The following is an 11042-nucleotide window of genomic DNA, read 5'->3' as shown; positions in this document are numbered from 1 at the left end:
TTTAGTTCGTCCGGTGGATTCATTTGTCAGAAGCGCAGTATGCGGTTTCCTCGAGATCTATTATAAATATCTGTTATCTTGCGAAACGAGCAAAACTTGTTCTCCGGGAAGGACGCGGGATCGGTATTCTCGGGTCGGCCATATTTACCTTCGGACGCATTGTGATCGATGTAGATCGAAAGAGACCGATCGGGTGCTTCCGGAGGGAACTAAAATGGCGGACCTGAGCCCACCGTGTCTTAAAGAGTCGTCGAGGTAAGGAATTCGACTCTGGGAGGTTATGTGTTTCATTCTCTCAACGTATACGCATGTATCGGACAGATTAGTCCCTCGCAATTCGTTGATCGATTATTTCCTAGTGTTAATGCTGATCGAGATTTAAGGAACTTCCGGTTGTGCTACGATCGACGACCAGGAGCGAATTGAGAATTGGGAAAACAAATGGGGAGGAAGAGATCGAGAGAGAGGAGCTGGAAGAAGGCCAGGAAGGATAAATACTATTATTCGCGCGACAGTACAATTCGACTAGGGAAGAAAAATTGACGGAGGGAAGTGTTAACAATCGTAATTCACAACAGAGGACCAATGGCGGGTCGTAGGGAGGAAACGCGCGGGCCGGAAGTCGACAAGATGGCGGAGCGAGCGTGGCTTCCGGATCCACGGCCTCAACCGAACCACATTATATCTCTTCGCAGACCGAAACGCTGGGAAAACTTCGATAAAGTACGCGGAAAACTGTGGAATAACAAGTTCATCCGAGCGCCGCCGCGCGGCGGCGTCGGCAACTAAAACCAAAGAAGAACCCCTTTCGGCCGTAAACAGGAAGAAATGAAGAAATCCCGAGAGATACGACTGACTGCACGCGGACGCTAACTTCATTCTGAAAAGAAAAAAAAAATTAACGCATATATATATACACACACACACGCACGCATACACGTACACGTCTCTATATCGAGGACGGGACTTTGTGAATCGTTCTTTGTGATAATTCCCTCGACTAATCAGCATATTAGTCCTAATCCACATCGCGATCACCGACATTACTCTCCCCCACCCTGTCCATTCCCTTCGCTGAAGCCAAGAAGGAGGGTTCCCGACTCCGCCATATTGAATTATTGTAAGCACAAAATAATTGGTCATTTCTATCGAAGATAACTCTGATGTAACTGTCCTGTGTTTGCGGCGACATATCGTCTGCGCTTTAGTCACGTTAAATTATCGTACTCATATATTGGTGACTCCTCCTCGAGTTGCCAACGGTATACCATTGTAACACTATACAATTGCAATGATTAATCGCCTGCTCGTCGCCATAATGGATTATCGTGCGTATATGTAATTGGTGATTTTTTATAGAGTTATCAGTACACACAGTGATATACAGAATGTTTTATATCTGCAGTGATTAATGAATTGCAGTTCCGCCATATTGAATTATTACGCACACGCGTATGTCCATAGTAATATGCCATTGATCGGTACCATCGAGTCGGAGTTACCGTTCCTCTAACGGAAACAGCGAAGTCTTGGGCGTTTAGGTCATTTTTTCCATCCCGCACGTACGATAATTCAAGAGTTCGCGACAATTCCTCGAATCTTATCGCTTCTTTTTCATATCGGTAATACCGGATACGTGCGCGCGCGCGCCGTAATTCCATAAGGCGGAAGCGGCGACCGAAGTGTACTTCACTGGCCGAGTCTCCGGGTGACAAATCGCGAGCTTCGCAGCCTTTCTCCTTACTCTTATAATTTTATCGACCGAGGATAACGTTTAGTTAGATCGTAGATCGGCTCGTTTCCATCGGCAGAGCCGCGAGCGGCCGTTGGCCGAAACTCGGTGAAGCGATCGCTTGACAGACCCGGGCGCTCGGTCGGTAAGGCAGGCAGCTGGTCAGACCAAATCTATCGATAATTAACGGGAGAAAGAGAGATTAATTAGGTGACGATATATAACTGGTAGAGCAACCGTGGTGGGTCTTTGATCATTTCTTTGTGCGCGTGTCGTAGCTCGTGGCCTTGCGAGAGGCTTTTTTGTATTTCGGAGCACTGCGGAGAGCTTTCGAAGCCAGGTTTTTCATTAATTTTTACGAATCGCGAGAACGACGGCGACTTCGGGGGGGAAGGACGCGAGTCTTCGCGTCTCTAGTCATGGGTTAGGCTTCCGGGGAGATGGTCAGGAAAGAAACGAATATTAACGGAGCCAGGCTTTAAGGCTGGGCGGCCATTGTCGACGATTGCGAGCTCTCGCGGGCTTAACCTCGCCTGAAGTCGTCGATTTCCGACTTCAGAGGGGCGGTTTAAGTCCCGACGCTTCGAAGTGGACTTCCCCTGGGTTGTTCGCAATGCCGGCGGTCACGATACACCCTGCGAGGGAGAAATAACGAGGGGATGCGTGGGAGGGCGATCGAGATCGAAAAGGAACCTCTGGGAACCGTCGTAGGAGAATAAGAGTAAATAAAAAGTACTTCAAAATGACGCCGAACGTGCCATTCTATTTTTCTTCTCCAGTATTGTACTATAGTATCGTTACTCTTTCATTGTAGGATTGCAATCCGTCCTGAAGAGGCTCTCCGGCGCCGAACTTCGGCTTGGTCGCGGAACCCAAGAATTCGTCGCGAATAACGTCCGTTACATACTTTCTTCTCGAGTTTAACGAAAGTCGACGTGACCGTTTGTACGAACAAAAACGTCGAGCAGGTTTGTACTCAGATAAAGTACCGAAGAATTAATCTAAGGCGATGAATGTGCCAAGGAAGAAAGAAATTACAAATCGTAGGTAAGCTCAGTTAAAGCCTTAACTTTCGAAATCCGGTGCCCGGAAAGAAACGAACATAACCTTGGCACCGCATATACCGAAGTGAGGAAGGAGACAAAGCTCACCGAAGTGAGCTTTGGAGATGAAGTCGAACTCCAAAACTCACCGCCCTTTCTTTGCCCATACTTTACCATCTTTATGTTCACTTGATGGGGAAAACAACGCCAAGAAAACCTTTCTTTAGGCATTCGGTGCTTTGACACGTTCCTTTCGAAGCATCGATGTCTTAAGGCTATGTGAAAGCGGCATCCGAAAGCTCAATCGTTCATAAAACTTTTCTACAAACTGGGCGTCTCAAATTGTTTCATACTTTAAAACGTGAATATGGAGACCCTAAGATAGGTCTTGAAACTCGCGAAATTTCATTTTTTCTAAACTATTTTTAAAATACCTATAAACAAATTTGAAAAGAATTGAAAATTCATGAGTTTCAGGAACTTCCTTATAGTCTCCCTATTCACATTGTAAAGCTTCAAACTATTCGGTTAACCGAATTGCGAGAAAAGTTTTATAAACGAAACCGCTTCGACGCCACTTTCACATCACCCTAAACACGTAATTAGAAGTACGTTTTAAAGGCTGAGCACCAAGTGCTCAGGAAAAATCGATACGGTTTTCAGTTCTTCAGTTTCCTTGAGCCATTTGCATTTCCAAAGTCTTCGTGACTTTCCGAATAGCCGTTTGTTCTTCATTGTCGTTGTCCTTCCTGACGTTCTTCACTTCTTCGGCACTCTTCTTCTTCCCGCCTTGACTCCCGAATAATTTCGTCATGGGCATAATCTCCGTTTCCTGGTGGATAAACGTATCCGGTTATTCATTATTTTTATGTTTCTTTGCGAAATTGGCATCTTTAAGGTGATATAAAAGAGTCAACCTATATACATATATATGTATATCTGAGCAGTCAAATCGTTGAGGAAAGTATTCTCCGAATGGGTGTACCTATTCGCCCGAAATTTTACCACGGGAATATGGAGGCCCTAAAGTAGGTCCTGATACTCGGGAAATTTCATATTTCATCGAAAATTTATATATTTATCATGGACTCGAACCAACTTGGCGTGGCCCGTCCACGTTTTCGATGTTTTACGCTTCATGGAGGCTTAGAATCAAGGATGAAGAGTTTCAGGACCTAGCTCGAACAATTTTGAATACCGTAGAAATGGAATATTACAGAGTCAAGTGGGAAAATATAGGAAATACTTTCACCAACGATTGCAAGAGAATGCTGGCTTGTCCTGCGGCTAATACGTGCTAGAGCAAAAATTTAGTTACAGCTAAACGTCACAGATGGCGACGTTGTGTCGTCAAAATATATACAGTCATGAATTCGTGGGATTTCGACAGTTGTACATCGATCTTTTTATCAATTACTTTACCGAAATGACATATCGGACCCTTCAGTTAGTATAATTCTCAGGGTAGACTGTAAAAAACATCAACATAAATATAAATGTCGGTAATGGGACGCGCCAGCTAATGTTACCACTTGAGTATTCAAAACGGCATTACCACCAAAAAGGATACAGATGAATTTTACTTTATCGACGTCGATTAAATTTCTTAGCGCCTTTCATATCCTCTTAATTACCTCGGAGTGATTATCTGGAAGTCTTCCTTCGGCCATGGCCTTTCTCGAGACTTCCATCAACCCTTTCGCCGACTTTCTTCCTCGCTCCATTTCTTCCATACTCTTCGGCTTGTTAATGTTCCTCGTGATTCGCGCCTTCAGGGCTTCGTCCATTTCTTCTTGATGGACGAGTATAACTTCCGCTGGTTTGTCTACTTTATCTCCTCCTGAACCGATCGGAATCTCCTCTATTAGATGTTTATCATCTACTTTTGACGTTGTTTCCTCGGTTTCCCTTGGTGACGCGTCCTTCCTCACTTCATACTTCAAGTACTCAGGGTCGATCGGAAGCTTCTTCCGATTCTCCTTCTCGTCCACGTAGTCGAGGAACTCCTTGAAGTTCATCCCTTTTATCGTAATCTCCGTGACGTCCGTGTTTTTTAGAAGGCTCGCCAGCGTCTTGGCATCTGCAAGGATTTTTTATAAGAAAATGTGGTTTAAGGGAATTCATTTGAATTGTCGAAAATTATTCTAAAACCGTTTACACGGGTGTAATGAATATTCTTACCCGACTTTGGACGCATACTCGCAGTAGCTTTAAGGCTGTCGATTAAGGGGGAATTTTTTGACATTTTTTTCGTTTGACGAATCGAGTGAAGGCGAGAACGTTCCGAAACCTGGCTGATCGTTCTCGGACTTGGAGTCTTCTCTTCGACATTGATTTCCTCCATCAAGGACTTTTTCCGACTGATCTCTGATATGTCTTCTTCTCGCAGTCGCTTGCCGGCTTGTTTCGGTGATGTTTCTTCACTCTTGTCAAGACATAAAGAGTCCATAGTTTTTATCAGACCCTCGATATCAGGACTAGAAGACGATTTCTTCGAGGCCAAAACTCTTTCGGGACTTTCTGACTGGTTGTTTATGCCTTCGAAAATCTTGAAGAATTCGCAGATCGGTTCGGTATCTAAAAGTTCATCCTCCTCAGGATCTGGGGATGTTTTAGTCGGTTCTTCTTGTACCTCTTCCACTAAAGTTGGGAAATTTTCGGCACGCCTTTCATTAAACGGCGTCGAATCGAGAGCCGGGACTTCTTCCTTTTCTTCTGTCGAATTATCCTTTTCCGAAAGAGGGATCATCGCGCAATCGACATTTGATCCACCCTCTGACTCGGACAGATCAGTTTTTGAATTCTCCTTCGCTTGGTCTTTAGCGCCCCAAAATCTGTCCACTTTTCCATGTTTGTAAGTGATATTGTTCTCCTCCACGAATTTATCCATGTCCGCACAAAATGTCTTCATTTCCTTGCGAATTTTACTAAGCTGAGAGCTCACCGGATGTTTCATATCTTCATTAGCGAGTTCCTCGCTCGTTTCTCTTGCCTCGGAAATTTCTTCATTTCTTTTACATGGCTTTACATACTCGGACAGATCTGCAGTGTCTCCCAAGAAATTACACTTTCCTGCAACTTCAAGAACTGCACCACCTGGAACGCATAAATTCTTAAATTAATTTCCATCACTTCGTTTAATCTTTTGCGGCCATTTCTTTTTTCCTTTTCTTTTTTCCCGAAGATAATTACTTGTTTCTTCACTGTCCTCGACATTTTTCCAAGGTCTCGGCGATAAAATTCTCTCGCACTGATAAGCCTTGATTAGCTTCTCGTAATCTTCCGCGGAGTAATCTTCGATTCGACGATTCTCCATCATTAATTTGTCCAGTTTCTCCTTTTCTTCGTTGTGAACATCCTTGGTGCATTCTTCGATGTCGAATAATTCGGTGAAGCAACACTTCTCTGTCGCTAAAACTAAAAAGGGAATTGAAAAGCATGTGATTGTTTTTTTTTATATGTTTTCAAGACATTCTTCGTTCTACCTGACACTTCATCTTCTTTGGCATGTTTCGCAGATTTCGGAGATTCAATTTCTTCTTTATATGTCGACACTAATTTCTCGTAATCTGCTAATTCCCTGTTTACTATGCAATCTCCTGGAAGATCGTCTTCACTTTGACGACTTTCTAGAATTCGTCTTCCTAATCCTTTCCTTTTGGCGTCACCGACATGATAGCCTTCGGAGATCGAGATTTCTTCTACTAAACGCGTCGGTTCGTTTATTTTTCGATTCTACGAAAACGAAAGATCAGTACGCGCAAATTGATTAATCTTGATTCCTATTAAAATACATCTTATGATATAGATATTAAAAAGTATTCCCCTAATTTCGGGAAACGCACTTGAGTTTTCCAAGGAAGTAGTATTTCATCGCTGTCCTTTGTCGCCTCTTTCTTAAAGTCGTCTTCACTGTTATTTTTATCGAAGCTGTCTTTCTCATCTTCACTATTTTCCTCTTCCGAGGAACTAGACGAAGAGACTGCGGATTTCTTCTTCTCCAAGCTTAACTATAATATGGAATAAAATATCAATAGTAAATAAATGGAAATAATTGAAGAAAGAGAAACTTACCAACTCCGAAGATGTAGTGATAATCTCTTCAGCTTCATTTTTGTATTCGGTACTACTTCCTTCCTTTTGCGAAATTTGCGCCTGTTCGACCTTCTTCCTCTTATTTATGATGGCTTTTGTCATTAAAATAATCATTATTAACAATCACTAGGAGAAATATTAATGTAGAAGAAATTGAAACAGACCCATTACGCTGTCGTTGATTTTCTTCTGCTCCGCTTGAATCCATTTTTGCCTTTCTGCGAGTTCTTCATCTGGACCGCCTCGGAACCTGAAAAATATCGCCAACGGAGAAAATAAAGCCTTATTATTCAGTATTTCTCTTAATTAGTATATTTAACACCTACCAAGCCTCGGCACAAGCTCTGTCGCGTGGAAAAATTGGTCTTTCGTCCAAATATTGCAGATTCTTGCATTTCAAGGTCATCGTCTTGCGATACATTTTTATGTTCTTCAGGACAGGATTTCCTGTTAAGACGACAACACGCAAAGACTTCATGTCTCCCAAAATCTAATGTCAAGGAATAAAGTACGAAATCTGACATATATTTTTATCTCTATTTTACGGATCTAGATTTAAAAAGTAATGTAAACTTACTTCTACAACATCGAATGTGTCGATTCGATTATGTGAAAGATCCAAAATGGAGAGGTTATCAAGTGTCCTTAGATGTTCCAAGTCGTTAGAATTTTGAAGATAATTGTGAGATAAGTTCAATGTTTTCAGCTCCTTCAAACTGTCTGAAATGAAAAATATAGGTCGCTGGTGAGACATTATATCCTGAAATTCAGGTTTACTTAAACCCACCTAAATTTTCGATTTTTCTTATCATGTTGTGAGAAAGATTCAGACTGTCCAATTTCGCGAGGCACTCGAGATTTTCGATTTTACTTATCAGATTGCTGTGCAAAAAGAGACATCTCAAGTCGGTTTGGTTTCCCAAATTTGCGATTTCTAGGATCCCGTTGTTCTCGAGCCAGAGGCATTTTAATCCCGTGTATTCTTTCAAATTTTCGATATAAGAGAAGCCTGAAATGTAAAACGTTTCATCTTTTAGTTAAGTCATTTTGTGCCTTCTACCGGCAAAAGATACATTTTAATAATAATTACCCTTGTAATGGAGATACAGGACATCGTTTAATCTTGGGGTTTGGTAGAGTTTCTGTTCCTTACAATGCTTTTTTATAAACTTTTCCGTCATCCTGTAAAAGAGAAAATGAAAAAGAAATGGAACGGGGGAAAAAAAATGGAAAATGGTATTTCTCTTACCTGACGCCATGTTTCTTCTCGTCGAATTCATAGACCTTGTCATCTACGTAGACTCTTTCTTCTTCCTTCGATTTATTTTCCGAAAAAAGGTCATTGAGATCAGTGTCCACGTCTTCCCCGTCGTGATTTTCCGTTTCTTCGGGTACTCGCTCTTCAAATTTTGCCGAATTTTTTTCTCCCGTCTTCTCATCTTCTGCATCGACTTCTTCTTTCATTTCCGGGATTCTGTAATTATCTGGGAAGATGTCGATATTCACGCTGTTACTTACGGAGAAATTGATTTCTTTTCCCTGAAGACGCAAATTCATTTCTTCGTCTTTTTTCTCATCCTGATGATTATCCGATTTCTTCGCTTTCCGGCGAAATTCCTCCGTGATTTCCGTTTTCGTCCGAGGAAACTCTACGTGTGCATCTTCAATTTCTTCGATATTCAAATTGTCGGATTTTATTTCTTCTTCCTCTACCGAATTTCTCATTGAGGAGACATCTTCTTCTTTTTTCTGTCGAGCCATCATTTCCTCGACTTCCGCGAACTTCAATTCAAGATCCTCTAGAGCTTCCTTCTTTTCTCTTTCTATTCTCTCCTTTCCATCTGCGATTATCTTAAGCTTTTCCTGAACTTTCATCTCCGATTCTTCGCCCTGCTCTTCCGCCAGTTTAGATAGTTCTTCAAGTTCCTCTTTCAGCGTATCTTGCTCGTCGTCTCTTTTGCTTATCTCTTTTTCGATATTCCGTAATTCCTGCTCGATGTCTTCGCATCTTCCTTCCCTTTTTCTCCTTTGAATTTCTTCCCCTACGTCTTCCAGGGTTCTCATGTTCTGCAAAACTATCTTCCAATCGTCTTCGCGTTTGTTTCCATCAATATCTTCATTGATTTCACAATAGATAGGAAAGACTTTCGTCTGCTTTAATTCTTCTTCCGTGTCTTCTTTTTTATTCTCTAAACGGTCTGCATCGTTTAATGGCAATTCCCTTTCTTCGTCTGCAATTTCTTGCTTGTCTGCTTCGATTGAAGTTACTTCATTCTCCTCTTGCTCTAATTTCCCGAAGTTTTCAAAGAATGACAAATCCTCTCTAAGGCTTTCTTCGTTAGCTTCACAGTTTATACTGAGAGCTCTCATCTCCTCTGGGAAGTTCCAATGAATTTCATCTTCAAATACTTTGTCCAGACTCTCCGCGTCTTTGAAAAATGACCTCTCCTCATCAACGTCTCCTAAATTGTCATGAAAATATTCCGAGATCCTCAATTCCTCCGAAGACTTCTCCATCCCAAAGAACTTCATCTTTGCCGCGAATTGCACGAACTCTTCGGACTTAACAACAGGCTCGTCTTCGGGGAAATTAAGAGGGTCGTAACTTTTCAAATATGGCGCCTTTCTCCCAATCTGCAAACTCTCAGCGTCCAATTCCGCTGGCAGCCCCTCTTCATCTTCGTCGACTCGAAGTGTCTGAAAAGAACAACGAGGAATTTCTGAAAACCGCTTTTCTCGCGGTTTTCCTTCTCACGACTCGCTGGGAATAGATATAAACAAAAGAATTCAGGGAGATCGTGATAATCCACGATGGGGAAGATTTATGGGCGACATTGAATTACAAATTCCCGTGAATTAATTTCACAGTGAGATTAGAGCTAGCTTTATCACCTGTACTTCAGAAATTGAAGTTCCGGTGCTACAACTTTCAGCTTCGGTGTTGTCAACCTCTTTGGTCCCTGAAGACACGGCGGTATCAGAATCGCAAATGTGGATATCACTTTCGTCGTGAATCGGACCCTTTTCAAAAACGGTCAATCCATCCATCATCTAACCCGGCACTTTAACTAAAACTTAACGATAAGACTTCGAGATTCTGAGAGTCCCGTTTTTAGGTGTGCCAGGATTCTATAAATCCAGCTTCCACGTGAAACGACCGAAAACAACCCAAAGCTGCCATGGCGACGGATGTGGTTGTTTGGTCGTTGATCGGTTCCCATACATAATCAGATATTGCAGTAATACCCGAAGGGCAGGGGTACCAATTGAATTACCACTCCAAACTTCCCGAATATATTTTCCAAATAATTAAGTACATCGAAAGTTGCGAGTGCTGATCGAATTAACATAATCCATTTCATCCATTTCATACATTCCACCTAAGCTTACGGCATAGCGCGTAACGTTCTCTTGAGGACACTGCGTTGTGTCGTTAACTAATCTCAATACGCGATGACAGTCAACAGGGCATTCAAAGTCAGCAGCATCCGAACAAATCATTGCCATTTACAAATCTAACATCTAAGGTTAGTACCAGGGTGCCAATCAATCTCAGCCGGCGATCATTTGTTCAGATGTCTGCGACCTTAGGATCATGCACTGATAGTCATCACCGTCTAAACAGGCTTGCAGCGCAACGCAGCGTGGAAGTTGTAGCGTTACGAACGGCGCCCTCGTCGTATCTACATTGTTTTGAGAAAAGCGCGTTTAAAGTGTCCACGGGTCGTTATTCGTTGCTTATCCTAACTGCTCCATTCCGTGGTCCATATTCCTGGCTCGGTTTTTGTCCATCTTGGCGGGCACGGCGATCCTCCGATCTTCAGAATTCCCTCGTAATCCGGGCACGGTTCCAAGTCGAATTCCGATGGGTCGACTCGTAGAAGTATTCGGCATTGGCAGGAAATTTAAAGGCCCTGGCTGAGATTCGGAGTCATCGAATAAATCAGCGGCGCTGGGGTGCAGAGAGAGGTTTCGCGAGACATTCGGCGACCGTGACCTCGCGGCCGGCGGGCCCGGCATGCATAGATCCGACTCTCCGAGGCAGAGGCGACTGCGCGCTTCGCCGCGCCGCCGCCGGAGGCGCTGCCGGCGCTCCCGTCCACCGGCCGAATCTTGATCCGAATACATTATGTAATTGACGGGGCTACGCGCCATCTTCCCGGCCGCTTTGA

The 11042-nt window shown here is 43.0% G+C and overlaps 1 protein-coding gene across 1 annotated transcript; it reads right to left on the bottom strand.

Moving 5' to 3' along the window:
- Nucleotides 1-3442: 3442 nt before the first annotated feature.
- Nucleotides 3443-9918, bottom strand: LOC105704447 (dynein assembly factor 1, axonemal homolog). The gene is made up of 14 exons (XM_023434252.1): nucleotides 9763-9918; nucleotides 8120-9567; nucleotides 7961-8052; nucleotides 7658-7879; nucleotides 7448-7590; nucleotides 7197-7360; nucleotides 7035-7120; nucleotides 6850-6962; nucleotides 6621-6785; nucleotides 6261-6510; nucleotides 5968-6192; nucleotides 4957-5871; nucleotides 4410-4855; nucleotides 3443-3607 (listed from the first exon to the last, which is right to left on the bottom strand). Exons 1-14 carry the CDS (start codon nucleotides 9916-9918, stop codon nucleotides 3443-3445), a joined length of 4590 nt encoding a protein of 1529 aa, XP_023290020.1.
- Between the last annotated feature and the right edge of the window lie 1124 nt (nucleotides 9919-11042).

Source organism: Orussus abietinus, unplaced genomic scaffold (genome assembly GCF_000612105.2).
Source record: "Orussus abietinus isolate OABI.00-Male unplaced genomic scaffold, Oabi_2.0 scaffold6, whole genome shotgun sequence".
Lineage (NCBI taxonomy): Eukaryota > Metazoa > Arthropoda > Insecta > Hymenoptera > Orussidae > Orussus > Orussus abietinus.
Note: the sequence above shows the minus strand (reverse complement) of the source record. Positions and strands in the feature narration are given on the sequence as shown.

What these genes read in the sequence shown, in the direction of transcription:
- LOC105704447 (XM_023434252.1), bottom strand. Translation starts at nt 9,918, where the DNA reads ATGGATGGATTGACCGTTTTTGAAAAGGGTCCGATTCACGACGAAAGT. An exon ending in AATCAACGACAGCGTAATGG is followed by an intron (nt 6,963 to 7,034) that starts GTCTGTTTCAAT and finishes TAATGACAAAAG; the next exon opens with CCATCATAAATAAGAGGAAG. An exon ending in CAAAGAAGATGAAGTGTCAG is followed by an intron (nt 6,193 to 6,260) that starts GTAGAACGAAGA and finishes TTCCCTTTTTAG; the next exon opens with TTTTAGCGACAGAGAAGTGT.